The 22,654-nt window shown below is 44.8% G+C and overlaps 1 protein-coding gene across 4 annotated transcripts in view; it reads left to right on the top strand.

The window, feature by feature from the left end:
• Positions 1 to 22,654, top strand: part of LOC147024119 (inactive tyrosine-protein kinase transmembrane receptor ROR1-like) — a 155,906-nt gene that overhangs the window by 47,832 nt on the left and 85,420 nt on the right. For all 4 annotated transcript variants that reach the window (XM_085883698.1, XM_085883697.1, XM_085883699.1 and 1 more), the window contains exons 2-4: positions 16,968 to 17,099; positions 17,605 to 17,892; positions 22,099 to 22,135. In XM_085883698.1, the coding sequence (XP_085739824.1) occupies positions 16,968 to 17,099; positions 17,605 to 17,892; positions 22,099 to 22,135 (457 nt within the window). The remainder of the gene's footprint in view (positions 1 to 16,967; positions 17,100 to 17,604; positions 17,893 to 22,098; positions 22,136 to 22,654) is intronic.

The raw sequence follows: 22,654 nt of genomic DNA, 5'->3' as shown, positions 1-22,654 counted from the left end.
GGGAAGTCAAAATATCCTGGAAGCTGAAGAGACCAGGAATTGTACCAGTCATAACTGGAGCAACAGGAATGATAAAAAGGAACCTTGTGGAGATATTAAGAAACATCCCTGGGAATATTACAACTCATTGGAAGCGGTTAGGGGCTCAGTTACGATATTGAAAAAAGCCTTTGGAAAAAAAACTTTGAGAAAACTTCATAGCTTGGTCCATGAATCAAGATAATTTACTAAAATTGAGGTGGGTACTTCGATTCATGAGGACTCCATTCCACCTTCTGAAACCCACATTTGAACATAACAACCGATGGCACACACCGATTACAATACCCTCTCCTGTTCTTTCGGGAACGGGTGAGGTAACAAATGTAATTAGGAGACTAGATTCATACATTTCAGCCAAAAATGCATTCACTACAAAAATAGATTGGCATGTACACCTCTAACACTTACCGCAATACATAGAATGCCAGCACAATGTATTCTTGTCATGCACAACACGTCTTCAGGTGAGTACGGTACTATCTCTATCAGTCTGTACTGTGGGAGAAGGGATTTTGCAATCACACTGTGTGTGCGTGTGTGCATGCGTGCGTGTCTCCAGGCCAAAACATTTTTTTTTACCATTTGAGCTTTTGTCATCAAATTTTGGAAAAAAAAACCTTTATGATGAGAATATGGAGAATAATAATGAATGATTTGATCAAAATGTCAAAGGGCAAAGTCAAATTAACCATAAATATCCCTGATTGGCCTGGCTCGCTGTGTGAGGTAACTGGTTTTTTTTATTCACTTCCGTGTTTATTTATTTACCTTCTTAATAGGAGGCGGACACGTTGATCCTCAGAGATTAAAACACGTGCTGGAGGGGTGGGGTGCAATGGTGGAGCGACGGGGGCACGGCGAAGCACAGCACATGAGGGGGTTTATACTTAAACCCCATGATAAATATACGGACGCAGCAACTTAAAATAAACATGGGATTTAATGAAAATAGACAAATATTTACAAGGGACAGTAATTCAGATATAATAATAATAATAATAATAATAATAATCGTGAGATAAATTAAACCTAAAGTTGAGGCCTCTCTACACACACATTTCAATACAGACAAGGGAAAACGAAATAAAAGAAAATCCTTTCTTTATTCTGGCACTGAGCTTGGTCTAGAGATGGTCTTTGTGGAACTCGGAATCTAGGTGATTCATCCTGCATGTGCAGATGCGCCAAAAAAAATGGTGCCAAGCCACTCTCTCGCAGTGGGAAAACATGTCAGGCGACCCGTGAGCGGTATTCAACACCAAGGCTCACCGACCGTCGTGCAGCTTCTTTGTCTATCTCACTTGCCGATATGCGGCACTCTGCACAATGGTGCTGTTCTCTTCGGTGACATACACAAGGCTTTGAGGACCATCCCATATCACTCATCCAAGAGTCAATGGCCAACGTCTTGCTCAGTAGGCGAGCCAATTTACTTCAGCACAAATACGATAATCATGCCGTCTTCTTCCTGCGTCTAAGGGAAGCCAACCGTAAAGCCCTTTTCTTACAGGTCATCTCCAAGCTACGTTCTCTCTCGACCGTGTGCATCCCTCACACCGCACTCATCCAACAAAGCCAACCTCCTCGCTCCCGATCTCCTCTTGACATCACACTGAACAACCGTTCCACCTCCGGAGTGTAGCCTGCTCGCACAAAACCTGGGAAGGGGGGGGGGGGGCTCGGCACGCCTGGCTCGCTTGTTGTTATGATTGTTATAAAAGCGCAACTCCTTCATTGCTGGCTTGTAATACAAAAACGTCGGGAAAAGTCACAGGGGGGCAATTACATACTCGGGGAACTTTTCCTCAGTCACTGTCTAATTAGCACCGCACCACCCCCCCCCCCCATGTGGTGACATGTAACACTTAAGCTCACAGTCTCCCTACTTCATTTACATCAAGATGTCTCCCACACGTCCACGGACCGAAGAACTCTATTCAATCCTAACTTTCCTATTTAATTCTTCCATCTACCCCCACAACCGTAACAATGTATATATATATATATATATATATATATATATATACATATATATATATATATATATATATATATATATATATATATATATATATATATATATATATATATATATATATATATATATATATATGTATGTGTATATATATATATATATATATGTATGTGTATATGTATGTATATATGTATATATATATATATATATATATATATATATATATATATATATGTATGTGTATATATATATATATATATGTATGTGTATATATATATATATGTATGTGTATATATATATATATATGTATGTGTATATATATATGTATGTGTATATATATATATATATATATATATACATACATATACATATACATTGTTACGGCTGTGGAAATTCGCAATACACCATAAAGGGTCCTTAGATCAGTTATGACGAAAAGTAATTGTGTAGTTAGATTTCCCTACCGTTGTTTCGAGGGAATTTCCGTGTTCACCTGGCTGTGATCCTTTGAGTTGGCCCTTTTTCTTTTCTCTGTCATTATTTTGGACCAATCATCCCCCAACAACCAAATCGCCACCACCAACATCATTCCCAAGCAACTACAACTCAAACACCACCACCTTCGCCTCTTTACCTCCACAACTCCACCCCGCAAACATCGCTTCACCGCCATTCTCAAACGACGCCCGCCAACAACCAAACTTCCACCACCTCCGCCTTTCTACCACATGCCGGGCCATGGGTTGTGAATGCGTTCCTTTTGCCTCAAAAACCGGATCAGGAATGCTTCACGCCCCCTTTTCATCCATCCAATGACTGAGCATCGGGTGGTGTGGCCCCGCCTCCGAACCCGCTGTGATCCAGAAATTTACAAAGACGCCCCTCCCCCGGGCTATATAAGCGCGAGCACAACGCAGCTCGCGGTGCAATACGTCGGCAGAAAAGTCAGGAACCAAGTGGGAGCAGTGGAGTGGCAGCAGCAATGGCGGCGGGGCAGTCAAGTCAGCAGTGTCGGCGGGGCAGTCGAGTCGGGGGACGGAGCTCGAAGCCGACGGGAAAGGCAGACGGGGAGTGCCGGAGAGCGCTCGCCGACCACGCCAGGGGCACGAAGCCAGGCGCAGCTAAGCTGACATCGCGGCTTGCCCGCCATCACCCCACGAGGGTGCGGGTAGGACCCTCGGTCTCATGGACCTGGCCGCTCATCCAGGTTCCACGCGCATTAGGCCCACGGGCCCAGTCTGACTCCCTTGTCTATGAGGGGGTCTTTTCTTGTGTTTTCTTTGAATGCGTGTTGTGGCGCCGTGTCTTTTAAAGTAGAAACTGTTTAAGTGCATGTAAATAAACATTGCTTTATTCGGTTGTAACTCTTGCTTGTAAATTGCATTCTTACTGTATGGCTGTGAATACGTGCTTGCCTTGTCTGAGTGCGTAATAAATGTACTTGTCGAACTGTTCCCTGTTTCGTTGCGTCCTTTCCTTTGTTTGAAAGTTCCATCTTGCATCACGGAAGGAATTGGTAGAAGGGTGTAAGCACCTAGTAAATAATCACGTCCGTCGGGGCTGGCGATAACACCGCTCGGTTATCACTGAAGTACGGAACGGACCGCTTAAGCGGTTCGTGTCCTAGGCTGGCCAGCGGCGAGGTACGATCATCCAGTTAACGACCCGCGCAGGTACTTAGGTAGGTCGAGTTTGGCGAACAACCCTATCCTGCGCGGGTGGCCGATTGGCACGATTGTGGTGGGGTCGAAAGACCCACCCATGACTAGCTCCTGGCGGTAGTTCCAAGGAGGGTCACGACTGAATTGTCCGTTCCGGTGGGCGACGCGGTCGCGATTTGAGTTACGTGGCCGATTGCACGCCGGGCAGACCGAAATTCGTAACAATATATATATATATATATATATATATATATATATATATATATATATATATTATATACATATACGTGTGTGTGTGTGTGTGTGTGTGTGTGTGTGTGTGTTTCTGGTGTTAGATATGTTGGTTTCAATCAAATTCTAGTGTATTCCATTTTGAGAGCAGGGTCCAGGAATGTAACTCGTTCTCAAACCGGGAGTTGTCTGCAATAATAATGTACCAAGAAAAGGCAACCAAATTTTGTTGTTGTTTTTCTATTGTAAAATATAATTTTATTTATGTACTTACACAGAGTGGGACAAATGATGTATACAGTTGGTGCATAGTGAATGAGTGAATAAATATGTAACATTAGAAAGTTTCACTTTGGTGGCAAACTCGAGTTTGAACTTACCTTGCAGGATCATTTTCGTGTGATTTGTTTCTTGTTGTAAACAATGCTAAACAACAGTCTATAAACTATATGGAAACTTATTTTCCATTTTTGAAAAATAATTAAAGATGGTAGACTATTACGAGTATCATGTTTGTGGACTTTTTGAATGCGGAATGTCGCGTGTTAATTATATACAGCAATGAAGTGCTTATTGAGAAGCAACCTGCACCACACATTGATGATAGATATTATAATCTTGTAATTTTGAAAAAATGCTGACTTTTTGTGATAAATCTTACTTGATGAAAACCAGGTTTAAGAATTGCTCCATTTGTTCTGGTTTTCATAATACTTCTGAAGTCGCTTGAAAGCGGAATGGTGATGTTTCACATGAACTGATAATCCCGACATTTCCCTGTTGGCATTTCTTTCATTCAGATTGAGCTACATTGGATTTCTGTGATCTAGCTCACTGATGAAAACACTTACAATCTAATCTGCAGAATGCATTGTGGTTTGTTCTGCTTGTGGTTAGGTGCCTTGTGGTTATGTGAACCATGGAATGAGAATTTTGCTGACTTTTCAGGATATTGGAGACAAGCTTTTGTGCCTTTGTTTATTGTATGCTCTTTGTCAACCTATGAGAAGTTATACTGCACTTGCCCTTGAGAGAACACTGAACAAATTATTACAAAACAAGGATGTCCTTCAAACAATGAATTGCTCGGTCAACATAAGGAAGGCAAATGTGAGATGAAAATGGTGAAACGCCGATTCTCCTCGTGTTGCTGAGTGATAGCTCCTGTAGTCTTGCAAGTGTAATGTGTGCCCAACAAATAGGCACTCCCTGCGGTTGGCTACAAAGCTGCCCGAGCCGACTGTTCTGATGCAAGATCCACTTTGATGGCTGTTGGCGTATGGGATTGGCAGGGTCAAAGGTCACACATCAAGGCGCAGACCAGACCTGCACCCTGCCTTACAGCCATTCCTTGCCTTGTCTGTTACTTAATGGCATCTCCCTCTGTGCTGGCAAAAAATTCTAAACAGGAAACCTGCCATAAATCATGTTTGAGTAAAACCTGAGAAACTTCAATTCACTTTAACAAGCTGCCAGGGTCCCATATTGTGCGGTGTTGGGTTTAATGGGCCGTGTGTGGAAAACTGTTTCCCTCGCTGCCTCTCTAATCCAATCACATTGCATACGATTTTTAAAATAAAATATGTCCAGTCGACCATATGCTTAAGATAATGCTCCATTTTTTCGAGACAACTTCACCAAACAGAAATAATGTCACAAATTTTTCTCGCAACTTTTACAAATGAAACGCCATCACAACAAAATGTTAAGCTACCAGACTTCATCAGCAGATAATGATGTGTGTTTACTGTAACAATGAATTGTTTTAAGTGAACAAAGAGATGACAACTTGTTTGCAATGATAACATGTATTGTCTTCACTGAACATTCGTGCTCATGCACTATTCTCGAACACACACTACTTTTCACCGACTGCCTTGCACTTTCTGTGAGTATTTCTCCTTATCTGTGCGCTCCGTGTTTGCTTATTACACTTCATTCGCCGAGTGCTGCTTTTCTGAACTCCCGGCTTACTATACAATGCATTGAAATGAACGATACCCTTGTGAAAATGGAAATATGATTTATTATTTTTTTTTTTTGCTATAATTTGGTAAGCATGCAGTGCACCAAAAAGAAAGCTTACATTTTTGAGGGAAACAATGAGGAAGAGAGAAATGGGGATCATCGACACCATGTGCATGCGAGCATGGCTGATTGGTCATACTTTGCGGTGCAAGCTAAACTTTTACTGTGTTTATCACAAATGTGTATTTTATACATGCATGTGGCGAAAGATTTGCAGCTCAGGATTCGTATCGGTAAAAGGAAGAAACAGCACACCGAGCAATGAAATAATTCAAATTTAAATTCTTCATTTAAAACCTGATGTTTCAAGAACAAACTACTGTAGTTCTCTTTCTCAGAGGCATTGAGAGTGCTGTGGTGGTGACACCGTTAGGCCAAAAAAAAAAATGTTGCATTGGCGTAACCCGCCCGACCCTAAAAATTCCGCCGACCCTACGTTTTTTTTTTTGTTTTTTTGCTATCGAAAAATTTTGCCGACCCTATTTTATTGCTATTTTTGTTGTTTTGCTATCGTTTTCAAGTATCTTGTTGATTGCGATCGCGATCGCAAAAACCCGGAAGTGTTTCAGACAGAACCCGCCGACAAAAAGGGTGGTACTCGAGCCGGGGGAGATTTTGGGAGGGATTTATTAGGAAAAATAAAAAAAATTAAAAAAAAAAGATCCCGACCGACCTACCCTATTTTTCAGTGACCCGTTAGGCCAATGCAACATTTTTTTTTTTTTGGCCTTAGGTTCCCTTGGGGACAGTTCACATCATGGATTGGTCCGAGTTCAAGACAATCACGAGGCTTCCTTGCAATTGAATGACACTGCTGTTTGTGTTGACGTAATCGATTGTGTAGTTCTTTGTGTGTGGGATGCAAGTCGATGTGTCGGTTGATGGAGATTTCACAAGAGTACCAGGCCTCGATAATCTCACGGTTCATTCTTGATCATCATCATCCTGTGCCAAGGATAGTTGTCTGATTCCATGATAACGTGTGTGTGTGTTTTTTGCAACCAAGGATAACTTGTCTTGTCACCTTCCAGCACGTTGGTGTTCGGTTAGCCATGTGGATAAGCATTTGGTTGTTTGGCCAATGTGTTTCGTTTCACGATCTTCACACGGGATGCTGTCAGGTCAGGTATGGGAGCATGTGCCAGAACAGCGCGTCGCTGCGTCCACTTTCCGCCGGTACTCCAGGGGCCTCCGTCTGGCCATCCCCCAGGCAGATGCCAGGCCCATCCCCATCTCCTTGAGATGATGGTCAACCTGCTGCAACCATGAGGCACGTGGTCGGCCCACTGGCCTCCTCCACTCATGAGACTCCCTCGCTGAGAGAATCTGGTGAGCAGGATCAGCGTCAGGAAAACGAGCCACATGTCCATACAGCCGCAACTGACGCTCACGGACTATGCAGGTAACAAATCTCATCCGAGTCTCTCTCAGCAACCGCTCGTTGGACACAAAATCCGACCAGCGATAGCCAAGGATTCTTCGAAGAGACCTGGTACCAAAGGAATTAAGTCTCCGTCTCAGATCCTTGGTCAAAGTCCAAGTCTCGCACCCATAGAGCAAGACTGGAAGTACCAAGGACCTGAAGACTCGGACTTTCGTCCTCCCGCACAGGTACCGGCAGCACCACACCCCATGATCCAGTGAATCCATGACTCCCCAGGCCCGACCCAGACGTCTATTGACCTCCGGCTCACAACCTGCGGAGACATGAATATCACTGCCAAGGTAAGTGAATCTATCCACGACCTCAACATCCTCACCACAAACAGACACAGACAGGACAGCAGCATCCAAGATGTCACCGAAAGCCTGGATCTTAGTTTTGACCCAAGAAATCCGTAATCCCAACGGCTCCGACTCCTCATTCAGCACCTCGAGGGCCCCCAAGAGGATGTCTAAAGTCTCCGCAAAGATGACTGCATCATCTGCAAAATCAAGGTCCGAGATCTTGACATTGCCAAACGATGCACCGCAACTTGATCTCTCCGACATCCTCCCAAAAATCCAGTCCATACAAGTGCTGAAAAGTGTGGGGGCAAGTACACATCCCTGACGAACTCCAGTAACAACTGGAAATAAGTCAGAGATGGCACCACCACACTTCACAGCACTCTCAGTACCAGAGTAGAGTTCAGACATCAGATCGATCAGTTTCGGTAGCACCCCACGAAGACCAATAATCCTCCAGAGGACATCCCGATTCACTGTAGATGACGTCACTGTAGATGTAGGGATGCTGTAGATGACGTCATTTCGATCAAATTTGCTCAGGTGGTCCTTTGGCTTTGTGCTCGATGACAGCTGTGCTCGTAAGGATGATTGTGGTTTGTGGGTGATGTTGACATTGTACTCACGTAGCATGTGGCTTGTGGTTTCAGAAACGTGGTCTATGTACGGAAGTGCTAGTTGTGCGTTGGCGTGGTCGGACTGTTGCTGTTGTAGTTGGGTTTCTTGTAACAGGATTTTATGAATGAATGAGGGTAGTGGTTTTCTCGTAGAGGTGAGTGACATGCAGTTTCTCCATCCGACATTGTTCACAGTCAATGCAGTGTATTTTTGGACGGTCAATTAACCTGCGAACACAACTTCTCTTGTGACAAGTGGGACGGCCACATTGGTAGTCCAAAATTTTGTCCATGTAGGTGGGTTTACGGTACACCCGTTAGTGTAACTTGCTGTTTCTGTCCCTGTAGTACGTCCAGGAATGGCAGAGATCCAACTTGTTCTTGGTCACACGTGAACTGTATTGCTGGTCATGTTGAATTGATCTTTAGAAGGAAACGGTCAACATCTGCCTTCTTTATGATCACTAATGTGTCATCAACGTACCACATCCACAACCTTGGAGAAGGTTCACAGTGTAGTGTAAGATCTTCAAAGCATCACATCACCAGTTCGGCAATGAGACTTGGGATGGGTAAGCCCATCAGGGTTCCTTTATGCTGATGCTCTATGGTGCCGTCAAATACAACAGACGTTGATTTGAGGCAAAGTTGAATGAGTGACATGAGATGACCAGAGCTGAGGTGACTGGTGCTGGCGAGCTCTTGGTTGTTGTTGATGTACAGTTCTAAGGTCTGCATTGCTAATTCGATGGTCTTTGTAGGGTCACAAGGCTTTGTATGGTAGGTGTTGTTATCGTCTCATAAAGCTTTGTGGTTGTAGTTAGCACTGTTCATCACAACCGTGGCACGGCCTTTTTCGGCGGGGACGATGGATTTATCCTGTCATAGACTTCTCAGCGCCTTCAACTCATCAATTGTTATGAACAGCTTATGTTTCGGGTTGCTGAGTGTTGTGGTGAGTTGTGCCCATCGTCGTCCTTTGTCTCCTTGTTCGGTGGGTAGGTTGTAAATTGGGGGCTCGAGAGCAGCAATGGAAATCAACAACAGTGACATCGCTTTTGTTAAAGTTGAGGCCACATTTGAGTAAATGGACTTCTGTTGTGGTTAGACGTCTATCAGAAAGGTTGTTCAGCCATCATTTTTCTGCTGTTGTTATATGTCAGGTCAGGTTCGATCTGTGACCTGCTACAGGTACCATGTAAACCTGTACTAACCTGTTCCATGGTCGGGTTGTCGGCGACTAAACCGTCTCCCCCACCAGGTTTTCTGGTGAGGAGGGTGTTTGGATATGGACACCCAGCAGGATTAAAAACAAAACCTGTCAAAAGGGCGGAGGAGCTCCTTGTGAGCCAACGGCCATCCATATCTAGTGCCCAACTGTATCTGCGGACGTCCTCCTGCAGTTGGGTTACTTCTTATTTGGAGGTTGGTGGCAGGATTTGCACTCCAGCCACCGTAAAACGCTTCATTCCGCAAAACGCAAAAACGCAAAAAAATCTGAAAACCCACTCCGTGGGAGTACCTCCTGTGCAGCTTCCTTCGCTGGGCAGCTCACCGGATGACGGGATTGGGGCAAAGCCTTCAGGACCCCCAATCTTTGATGATAGGAGGGAAACCACGGGGTAACATCCCTGGGTCAGATTGCGGGAGAGTGTGTCGGAGTGATGCTGAGGTGTCGTCCACCAGACGGCGGTCTCCTTGGGTTAACCTGAGGCGGTCCCTTCGGGTGGGTGCCTGGAATGTCCTATCCCTAAGAGAGGATGATCACCTGTCTCTGTTATCATCTGAGCTCAAGCGTTTGGACATCGGGATTGCAGCTCTCTCTGAGGTTCGGAGACCGGATTGCGGTGAGATAATGGTGGGTGGTTACACCTACTATTGGTCTGGTCGCTCTGATGGTTACCATACCCAAGGAGTTGCTGTAGCTGTGTCCAATAAGCTGACCCCAATGATAATTGAGGTAACACCGGTCAACGAGCGTATTATGAGATTAAGGATTCGCCACTCCTTAGGTGTCATTTCCCTGGTCTCTGTTTATGCTCCGACTGAGGCGAGTGATCTCACCGTGAAGGATGCATTCTACGCCACACTCGAGTCTGTGGTTGATCAGTGCCCCAGACGAGATACACTTCTAGTCTTGGGGGATTTCAATGCATCGACTGGAACTGATAGGGATGGTTATGAGGTATGTGTTGGTCCCCATGGGTCAGGAACTATGAACCAGAATAGCACTAAGTTCCTTGACTTTGCAAGAAGTCATGGACTTAGGGTGGCTGGTTCATGGTTTCAGCGCCCACAAGCTCATCACTGGACTTGGTATTCCAACGCTGGCGGTGTGGCAAAGGAGATTGACCATGTCCTCATTGACGGTCGTTGGAGGATGATCCAGAACTGCAGGGTCTACCGGAGTGCTCAGTTCCTCAATACTGACCACAGGCTTGTTGTAGCAACTCTAAAGCTGCACCTTAAATCCTGGAGAATGGTACCATCCCAGCCTAGGCTTGGATGTTGCCAAGCTCAGGGATGAGAGAGTAGCTGAGGAGTTTGCGAACAGGCTGAGTGGACACTTGGGGGGTCTGGGTGCTTTGGGGAGTCCTGAAGAGTTGTGGAGCGCCTTCAAGACCACCGTCCTTGATGTTGCCGGTGGATGCCTTGGAGCTCACCGCAGGGCAAAGAAGAATTTTGTCTCTCAAGGAACACTGGATACCATTGACCAGAGTCGCAGGGCCAGGCTGAATGGCAGAGCTGAGCTGTTCAGGGAGCTGAGGCGTAAAACTGTACGTGCACTGAGGGTGGACAAGGAGGCCTATGTGCGAGGAATCTGTGAGGGGGTAGAGCATCACCTGTGGACAGGTGATTCTCGTCCCGCTTACAGGGGAATTCGCGCATTACGTTCATCCAAGCCCATCCCTCGGAGCACTGCAGTTCGAGCAGAGAGTGGTAGGCTCTTGACAGAGGAGTCTGAAGTGAAGGCCCGCTGGGCCGGTTACTTTGAGCGGTTGTACCAGGCTGTTCCCCCAGCTGTCGAGTTGGACGTCAAGGGTGTTACAATCCCTGTTGCTGACCCTCGAATCAACTGTGGTCCACCTTCGCTTGTGGAAACACGGGCTGCGGTGAACCAGTTGAAACGGGGCAAAGCTCCAGGGATCTGTGGCATCCATGCTGAACTTCTCAAGGCTGGTGGAAATGCTGCACTCGTGTCGTTGCATGCAGTTTTGTGCTCTGCCTGGAACACAGGCATCATCCCAACTGACTGGAAGAGGGGCCTTGTTGTCCCTCTCTGGAAAGGGAAGGGTGATCGCCAAGATTGCAACAACTACCGAGGGGTGACGCTGCTCTCAGTGCCGGGCAAGGTCTTTGCTCGGATAATTCTTGATAGGGTTCGCCACCATCTGCTTGAGCACCAGCGTCCAGAGCAGTCAGGCTTTACACCAAAGAGGTCAACGATTGACCGTATCCTTGCACTTCGTGTCCTCACCGAACGCAGACGAGAGTTTTTGCAGGGGCTGCTTGCAGCCTATGTTGATCTCTGTAAAGCGTTCGATTCAGTGAATCGGGATGTCCTCTGGAGGATTCTCGGTCTTCGTGGGGTGCCACCAAAACTGATCGATCTGATGTCTGAACTCTACTCTGGTACTGAGAGTGCTGTGAGACGTGGAGGTACCATCTCTGACTTATTTCCAGTTGTTACTGGAGTTCGTCAGGGATGTGTACTGGCCCCCACACTTTTCAGCACTTGTATGGACTGGATTTTAGGGAGGATGTCGGAGAGATCAAGTTGCAGTGCATCGTTTGGCAATGTCAAGATCTCGGACCTTAATTTTGCAGATGATGCAGTCATCTTTGCGGAGACTTTAGACATCCTCTTGGGGGCCCTCGAGGTGCTGAATGAGGAGTCGGAGCCGTTGGGATTACGGGTTTCTTGGGTCAAAACGAAGATCCAGGCTTTCGGTGACATCTTGGATGCTGCTGTCCTGTCTGTGTCTGTTTGTGGTGAGGATGTTGAGGTCGTGGAGAGATTCACTTACCTTGGCAGTGATATTCATGTCTCTGCTGGCTGCGAGTCAGAGGTCAATAGACGTCTGGGTCGGGCCTGGGGAGTCATGGATTCACTGGATCATGGGGTGTGGCGCTGCTGGTACCTGTGCGGGAGGACGAAAGTCCGAGTCTTCAGGTCCTTGGTACTTCCAGTCTTGCTCTATGGGTGCGAGACTTGGACTCTGACCAAGGATCTGAGACGGAGACTTAATTCCTTTGGTACCAGGTCTCTTCGGAGAATCCTTGGCTATCGCTGGTCGGATTTTGTGTCCAAGGAGCGGTTGCTGAGAGAGACTCGGATGAGATTTGTCACCTGCATAGTCCGTGAGCGTCAGTTGCGGCTGTATGGACATGTGGCTTGTTTTCCTGACGCTGATCCTGCTCACCAGATTCTCTCAGCGAGGGAGTCTCATGAGTGGAGGAGGCCAGTGGGCCGACCACGTGCCTCATGGTTGCAGCAGGTTGACCATCATCTCAAGGAGATGGGGATGGGCCTGTCATCTGCCTGGGGGATGGCCAGACGGAGGCCCCTGGAGTACCGGCGGAAAGTGGACGCAGCGACGCGCTGTTCTGGCACATGCTCCCATACCTGACCTGACCTGATTGAGTTTCACGGAGAGTTGTGCTCTTATCTCATCATGGTGTAGTTGAGACGTCTTTTGCATGGCTTTCTTGATTTGCATGATTAGGTCATTATCAAGGATCGTCAGGCAGTTAAGCTTGGATGAAGTGGACTCCGCCTCGGAACGGGACTGTCTGGTTTGTGCATCTCGGATTAGAGCGCAAAGCATCTGTCTGCCGAAGCGTGTCGTGACGTCCTTGGCAAAGTCAGAATTGACTGGTGGTTTAAAATGTGGGCTTGTAGGGTGCAGGTCATGCCGACGGCATTCGTGTAGAAAGGTGTCGTTGGATGGTGGTTGCACCACAAAGAGCGAATCATTCCCAACGGCGTACTCGGTGATGCAGATTTTCGACATGGCAATGGGATCACCGGTATCCACGGTCGTGGCAAACTTGATAATGGAGGACTTTGAAAGCAAACTTTTCAACAAAAATGTGCCTTGGTTGCCACGTTTCTGAGTCAGATATGTTGATGACACGTTTGCGATTGTACACCGGGACCATGCTGACCTTCTTCGCGAGCAGTTATGCCAGGTTCTTCCGAGCGTTAAATTTACCATGGAAATTGAACAACTCAACACAGTACCGTTCTTAAATGTGGAGGATCAACGACAACCAGATTGCACTTTTAAAACATCTGTTTATGGGAAATCCATGCACACAACTAATCTACTGGACCTCAACTTGTGTCACCCCATCACACATAAGTGCAGTGTTGCCCACACCCTGACTTCCAGAGCTTGGCAGGATTCATCCTCAAAAAATACTGACATCAATGAAATTAGATGGGAAAGAGACATTCTTAACACTAAATGGAAATGACAAAATAATACAACCCAGACTTGGTGAACCAATGATGACAGAACGAGAGGAGGAGGAAGTAGAAGCAGAAGAAGAAGAAGAAAAAGACAAATGTAGTTTCTGTGTCTTACCATATTACCCGGTATTATCAGAGAAGATTGGCAAAATCATACGCAGTGCACAAATTTGGGTAACATACAAACACCTCGACACCTTCCGTCGAGCCATCACTAAATTGAAAGATAAAATACTATTTGGGGACAGATCGGATGTGGTATATCGCACGCTATGTGAGTGTGGCACAGCTTATGTCGGGGAAATGGGACGAAATTTAAAACTGATGATAAATGAACATACCAGAGCTATGAGGCTGGGCAAGGCCTCACAATCAGCCATAGCACATTATTGCATATGTTCTGGCCACAGTTATGATGGAAGCAACACACAGATTCTGGATGTCACGTTAAACAAACGCCGCCGACTGATTTTGGAATCTTCGCATGCTAAAGCGCAGGATGATGCATTAACAGAAGAAACATTAAAACTTCCCGCTTAGTCCTACCCCTTGATCCAGAAAGCAGAAACTTTCCGGTTGGTGCAAACTCCAAAAACAAGGATAGTGTGGACCACAACATGCATATAGAACATTGAGCCCAGAGGACACACCAATCACTCGATCACAGATCACAGATACTCGACCAATGGAGCCCTCCTCGTCATGAAGCATCAAGTTAAACCACAGCAAGAAACCACTACCCATGGTGCAAGCTGTCTCCCCATCTGTGCTGCCACCAATGTAGCTCTCCTGAATCATGAAGCATCCAGCTTAACCACAGCAGGGAATCACGATTCATGGACCAAGCTGTCTCCTTATCCATACTGCCACCAATGGAGCCCTTCCCGGTGTTGAAGCAACCAGCTTAATCGCAGCAAGGAACCACTACCCATAGACCAAGCCCCCACCCCCCACCTCCATCCCTGAAGTGATGATGTATATCTGCACAACCTCCCCGACTGTGTGTGTGTGTGTGTGTGTGTGTGTGTGTGTGTGTGTGTGTGTGTGTTTTTGTGTGTGTGTGTGTGTGTGTGTGTGTGTGTGTGTGTTTTTGTGTGTGTGTGTGTGTGTGTGTGTTTTTGTGTGTGTGTGTGTGTGTGTGTGTGTGTGTGTGGGTGTGTGTGTGTGTGTGTGTGTGTGTGTGTGTGTGTGTGTGTTTGTGTGTGTGTGTGTGTGTGTGTGTGTGTGTGTGTGTGTGTGTGTGTGTGTGTGTGTGTGTGTGCGCGCGTGTGCATGTGTGAGATATAATACTGCCACTGTTCAATCAAAACCAGCCTTTTGAGGAAATGAATCACAGACTAGCTGAAGTAAGGAACACAATCTCCTGGCTCGGAAGCATAGCTAACCAAATTCACTGTCAAACTGATTAATTAACTTTCTTTTGAAACAAATAGTGTAACATTTGCTTTGCACAATAAGTGAGCTGACTGAGGCACTTCCATAAAAAATATTGAGCACATGATGGATCGTCTCAAACAACTTCAATCCTACCCCAACCCCAACCATGGGAACTTGGTTAAAACTGCTCACCTAAAGTCTTTCAATCATGTGTTTCATACACATTTATACACGGCACATCAAAAGTTTATGACTTGCTGGAACTTTTTCAAAGATTTTTTTTCTCCTCTTGGCATAACAAACTGAATATAGAAGTGTGCTTGGTTTACCTTTTTGGATAAATAAATCTAAAACGGTGAAGGATATGGAAACGGTGCCTCTCGTATGCTTTTATCATCCATCACCTCCAACTGTGTGGTCAGTTGATTCAAAGGTCAGATATCACCTACACCGACCCTCAGTCTCGCATTATCCTCTTCATCTTGCTCCATCCCTTCCCACAACACTGGGTGCTAAGTCATCTAGCTGTTGCTGGGATCCTTATCAGCCTGGCAAGTGTGGTCGAGTTCTTCTTTACAAATATAGCCAGAAGCTGCTCAGGCTTCTTGTCATTGTTACACTGTGTAATAGTTTCATGTGGAATGGTGAATGTGATGAGTTCTGGTGGTGGCAGTAAAGAAGCGTGCTGCGAAGGATCCTTTATTTTATAGACGTGCGGTTTTTTTAAAATGGCCTTTACACCATCTTTAAGAGCTAAATAACCAACTATAATGTGTATGTGTATGTGTATATATATATATATATATATATATGCACATGTAGAAAATTAACGATATGGACAATAATTTAACCAACAGAATACAAGCGAGCATATCTTTTCCAAATTCTGTGAGTTACAAACAATGCTCGTACATGTAATTATTATCCCATTAGTTATCCAGACACGTCATTCTTTCAACAACTTACGTCGACATTAGAGAGCTCTTACATCTCTCAATAGCTTGATGATAGCCAGAAACCAAAATGACCAATAGTCTGCCAGATTGCCTAAAATGCTTTCTTTGAGAGAAGACAGCTGCTTCTTAACCACACTTGCCATTTTAGAAAAATGTATCACAGCCCTTGAAGCCTTTCATCCTCTTGTCTTTGAGGCCTGCTCTCTAGGCCAGGGGTATTAATGGATTATTTTTAATGGCTGGTGGCCTGCATTTTCCTCTTTTAATGGTTGCGAAGGGATCCTTTTATTTAAATATTTTGGTGATTTTGGCAGTCTCTTGAGTCGGAGTAAGGTAAAAGAATCATTGCATCATGTGTTCAGCTTGCCTGAAACACCCAAGCTGTAAATCGCTTTACTGTGATGCTCAGAGTTTTACGATCGTGTGTTTGCGATAGGTCAGGTTTGCGCAAGAAAAACTGAAACAGGAATGTTTTCATCATTGAGTGGCACAAAATAGGACTGGTGTTTGCACTGTCTTTGCTCCCTTGAATGGGTTTGCAGGATAATGACTCTGAATCATGCACATTTGGTGTTTTAGTCGTAATTATTAGGTCCAGGTGCCTGCATTTTGAGGACTTCAATTACAGTTGAACAAAATGTTCTTTGCAAAAAGAAACCTACAGACTAAATCATTGAGCTTGTTGATACTACTGCCTGCAGTAATTACCTTGTGGTAGTTTTTTATTGCAATATATGAGTACACTTATTTTTGGAAACTTTGCAAAACTAATGCTTTATCCATGTTTTGCAATCTCCTAAAAGCTGATCTCTTGAATTCACTCTGAAGCTGGTTTTGCTGTCGTCGTCTTCAGCTACTGTTGCAATCTCTCGGCAGACCATGATGAAAATTCAGAACTGCAAGAAGGTGATCGAGAAGTAGAACAACGGCCTGTGATGGTGGGAGAGGAGGAAATTGAACCGAGCAACATTTCCACCATCACTGGTCAAACTACAACCAGCAACCCGGGTAAGATGCATTTTGGTGTTGGAAAAGTTAGCAATGGCTATGTTTTCTTCGTACTCTCGGTCAACTCACTATTTTTGTTGTGCATTTTAGCAACAAGTATTTATCTTTTTTCCTGCTCTCTGTTATTTTATTCAAACGTATTGCAAAGAACAGTCGTGTACAATCTCAGCCAACTCGTAATTTTGTACAAAAAGATTAAGACTTGCAAAGTCCAATGCTTCTGCCGCAATGATATTCATTAGGGATGAACATGAACGGAGGTTATCTATGTGCATTCAGATCTTTAAAAATATTTCCTAACGAGATGGAGTAACGCTGACCCGCAAGGTAGCGTGAGGTCATTTTGATATAAATCTGAGTGGGTTGCCCCACGTGTCTTTTGCACCTCGGTTTTATCAACGCAAATACATAATTATTCACACTCGTAGTTTATCACAACATCCTTTTCTCCACTTCTGTAACCATTCTCATTGTTGCTCTTCCATTCCACCTTGCAACTCAACAGGTTATTTTCTTCGACTGCTTGAACCCATGAACAATATAACGAGCTCACTGGGCCGCACGGCAATGCTGCACTGTCGTGTAGCCGGTTTTCCACCACCCACATTCCGTTGGCTCAAAAATGATGCGCCAGTTCTGCAAGAACCAAGACGTGTCTCGGTCAGACGAACAGATTCCGGCTCTCGCCTGCGGATCCAGAACCTGCACACAACAGACACCGGCTACTTCCAATGTGTTGCATCTAATGGTGGTCGTTCTGTCTCCACCACTGGGGTTCTCTTCGTAAAGTTTGGTAAATGTTTCATTTGTGCATTTTACTCTCTTCCAAATGCCATGCATTTTTCGTGTTACTTTGGCCTCTATATCTATAATTCCTTCATGTTTTCTCTCTCTGTCTGTCTCTATCTCTCTATCATCTCTATCTCTATCTCTCTCCCTCTCTCTTCTGTGTTTTATATTGCACATAAACACCCACACTTTAGCAAAATGCAATTTTAAAATTATGGATAGATTATTCTTGTGCTGGAAGGAGAGCCAAAATATATGGATACTCACCTCTGAGTTCTCTAGCCTGTGTTTGAATCCCGACTCAGCTATAAACTGTCATCCTGGTGTTTCACAGGGAGGGTGATTCATCAATGTGTGTGTCAACCCTTAAATGGAAGTTAAACTGGGCATCACATCTGCCGGAATTAGTTGGTGGACATTAAAGTTCCTGCAGTGTCCTTGATGAACAGTTGGCGAGCTATCACTGGCATGCTAGCCATGCCAAGAAACTGCTTTGGCAGCAGAAATGCTCCATACAGATGATGAGACATATATCATCAGCAGATTATACTTACAATGCCCAGCTCCCAGATACTTTTTTCCTCTCAAACTGAGCACAGATTTTAATGGGAAGCATTCTTTCATTGAATTTAATGGGACATTGCTTTGATCATTGCATGGCGTTGCACTGCACATCGCGAAGATTCAATCTACTATCAGACATTGCATTCGAGGAAAAATGTAACCATAACTTAAGGCAAAATAAATAGTTTGGCTTATTTGAACAGACCAGTCAGATTCACCAATTTGTAGATCTCTTCATTCTGCTTCAAAAGTGGTGGTCGCTTTTTCAGTTGAGAAAATGACGATATCCACTGGCCACCCATTCCATAACAGCAACCTGGGTTGTTTGGAGTGGTTTCACATCGTGCTCAAATCAAGAAATAGAAATTTATTTCTTGTACATACACATGTTACTTATGCTTGCCAGTTTTCAGGCTCTGTCATGAGCCATCAGTCCATAATACTTGTATGTGATGGTGTTCCAGAGATCCAATCTAGGAGATGGACATTATGGAGCTAATTCGGACAATCATTTGGAATCTGGCCAGGGCTCCAGTATATTCATACTCTTAACGAAGGACACAGGATCTTCTTGCTCTTCTTCTGTATGCAGCACATGGCAAAGAGTTGCATCATTTGCTGGGGTGTGAAAATGGGGGCTGAGAAGGTGGGGGTGGTGAGGGGTGCCAATACAAATTCCCTTGGTAGGTTAAAACAGAACTTTTGAATTTAGGCAGTATGCCGACGATAGGTCACATACTCTTCACGAAAGACACGTAGGATATTTTAATGTCCACCAACTAATGCTCGGAGATGGGATGTCCAGTATGGCATCCATCTGAGAGATGGCACACACATTGATGGCTCGCCCTGCATGTGAAACAATTGGATGGCAGTATAAACAATCTCAGCTGCGCTGAGACACAAAACTTGGCTTGACCCCTCAAAAGCTTGTGTGCAACAAGGTCTTCAATGTAAACCAACAAGCAATGCCACCATATGAAACCCCAGCTTACTCACACTGAGCAGCCATCCTGTATTTTATGGGATCATCCCTTTTTATACCAAAGTTATCTGCATCCTGTTTCATACATTCTCAGGACACTATTTGTCCCATATTCTCAGTATTTTGGTCATGATGCCATTTACAATGACAGCTGGCCTGCACATACAGTGTGGGACCTGAGCATGCTGTAGAAGTCATCTTGGGAATATTTGATGATCCGTGGACGATCCTTTAAATGCTGAACATTAAGTAAAGAAGTCACACATTGCATTTTTTTTTTTATCGGTATGACTCAACCAGGGTTTAAACCACTGACCACCCAAATTTAGAGCAGACACTTTAACCATTATGCCCACAAGTCTGATTAGCATTAATCCTAATAGTTAAAACCTCATAGCTTATTTAGATACTTGAAACCTCATACCTTCATATGACTTTGCCCCCTAACACCCACACAATGGATGCTGCTCCCTCATCCAACTAGGGTGTCTACAGCAGCCCCCTTTGACCCCTGCCTGAGTGTATTTTTTAATTAATGAGAGCTAGTCACCCAGAGATTAATGTCCCACTTGACAGATGGTATATCTTTTTACACAACACCCTATATCTGCCCACAGTTTATATAGTCCATGGGCCCAGGCATATATCGGTACCATCTGAGGAAACCAAACATTAGGGCTACTAAGTTATTGGTAGGGACTATATGATTATTTCAATGTGTGATAACCGTTCCAGATGAGCAGCTTAGTGTATGTATTTTGCATTTTTACCATTTTACCATTCTGAGATATTGACGTTTTGGGGGAAATTCCAAAAAAAAAGACAAACGAAGTACCACTGGGAAGAAGTGGCAGAGCTGAAGTCCACGCAGGAGGAAGCAGACACCCGAATGCTTCTGCATGCTCTGCATGCAGCGGAAGCTGGGAACAAGGCTGTGGTGATCACTGCCGAAGATACAGATGTCCTCGTGCTGTGTCTTGCCTTCAATAAGGACATCCTATGCCCCGTGTATCAGAAGTGTGGTACGCAAACCTGCACACAGTTCCTATACATTGACAAGCTTGCTAGATCGATGGGAGACAGTGTCTGTGATGCCCTGGTTGGACTGCATGTGTTCTCCGGTTGTGATAGTCAGTGCCTTTGCAGGCCGGGGAAAGATGGGCGCCTTGAAGCAAATTAAGTCGGATAAGACCTACCAAGAGGCCTTCAGTCAGCTCGGTCATTCACGGGAAGTATCCACCGAGCTCTTTCAGAAGCTGCAAGAGGTCACCTGCCACATGTACGTGCCGTCTACCAACACCACGAAAGTCAATGAACTCCGACATCAACTCTTCTGTGCCAGACGGGGAGAGATAGAGTCCAGTCAGCTTCCACCATGTGAAGACTGCCTCTTCATGCACGTCCTCCGTGCAAACTACCAGGCTGCTATTTGGAGGCGCTGTCTGCAATGCCAACACTATGTTCCAATTCCCAAGGGTTGTGGATAGACCACTGATGATGATGGGAAGCTGGCCATCGAGTGGATGCAGGGTTCTCCAGCACCGGATGCTGTGTTGCAACTTCTTTCCTGCAAGTGTGGACGGTCGTGCAAACTCCCAGACTGCACGTGCCTTGCCAATAGCCTGAAGTGCACTGACATGTGCAAGTTGCGAACCTGCAGCAACCAGCCCGCTGATGTCGAGGAAGAGGTCGTAGACCTCGAGGACTCTGATGCTGATAACAGTGATGAAGACTAGACTACTGATACATGGTGTGAATGTTTTGGCACAATCACAAGGACATTCATGGCTACAAATATGCATGAGTAAAACATAGTACATAAACATGCCACAGTAGCGTGGTGAAATTTGGGTTATCCATAAATTTCACATTTTGGACGCTTGTTGGAACTAGGGTAGGGGAAGGGCAATTCCTTTAACTGTGGTAAAAACTTGTAAAGTGTTCATAAATGTTTTCCTCATACAACATGTGCATGTTGTAGGCTACTGCGGTTCAGTAGCACTACCCAGGGAACTTGTATGACAATATTATAAATTAAAATGGACTGAAAATCATGAATCAGCAACATTTTGATAGGCCCTATTGTTCACCCCTTTCTGCCATAAAACAAATTCTGCCTTCAGGAATGACAGAAAGGATTATTCGGATGGTATAAATAAAGCATTTCAGACATGTATTTGTGGTTTGCAGTTCATTCTATCCCCATGTCGAAACAGCAATTGCATCATTAGTGAATGTTTCTGAGTTTGCCTTTTCGCTTTCATTATGTGGAGGGTGGGTACATTCCAGAGATGATAACTACCAATAAGCTGCCAGTCTGCAATGGTTATCACATCAAAATATGATCTATATATATACACCAATTCAAAAATCATAACTAGGATTGGTTTCCTTAGATGGTACCGACAAGTGGAATTTCTGGCCTGGGCCCATGGACTAATAGTCACGTGGAAAATTGAACCGAGACTAGACAGCTCAAAGGCTGTTCCTACCTCTGTGCCATCCTGTCAAACTGCAAACATCAGAAGAATTAACTCTAATTTTATTTATCTTTGTTTCTCACTGTGATATCTGTCTGGAATATTAAAAACAACCAAAGAGGATCACAAGGGTTTTTTTGTTGTTATTACTGATTTTTATCTCTTTGCGTTATCTCTGCAGGTCCTGCACCAACCCAAAGCACCGGGAAGGGTGGCCAGTGAGTATATCATTGAAGCCATTAAATGAGCTCAGTTGTCGAGGAATATTCATTGGAAACTGAGCAATGTAAATTTTGCAGCAGTAATAATAATAATCATAATAATAAGAAAAAACCCTCGCCAGGACTTGTTTTGTGTGGTGTTTGTGTCGTTTTGTGTCATGTATTTTGTGTGGCGTTTGTGTACTGGTGTGTTATGTAATTAATAATAGACATAACAAGAACTGTCACGTTATAGCTGCTGGCAGTGATGACCGGGTACCAAGACATCCTGCTTTGATGCAACCCCGCTTTGATCGGACACTTGACCCTGATCCGTGACGTTTATTATTATCCCATTGAATTTGGGATGGGAGTCAAATAAATTCAATTCAAATCAAATAAAATGGATGAGCAAATAGGTGCAGTCCTGCATTGGAGTAATCAGAAGGAACCCAAACAATCAAAAAGCAAGGATGAAGTAATCAGGAGGAACCTGGATATAATTTGGGTTTCAGCTGCTACTCTTCTACCCTCACA

The sequence above is a fragment of the Eptatretus burgeri genome, chromosome 6, assembly GCF_056783735.1.
Source record: "Eptatretus burgeri isolate ZD-2024b chromosome 6, Ebu_testis_v1, whole genome shotgun sequence".
Classification (NCBI taxonomy): Eukaryota; Metazoa; Chordata; class Myxini; order Myxiniformes; family Myxinidae; genus Eptatretus; species Eptatretus burgeri.
Note: the sequence above shows the minus strand (reverse complement) of the source record. Positions and strands in the feature narration are given on the sequence as shown.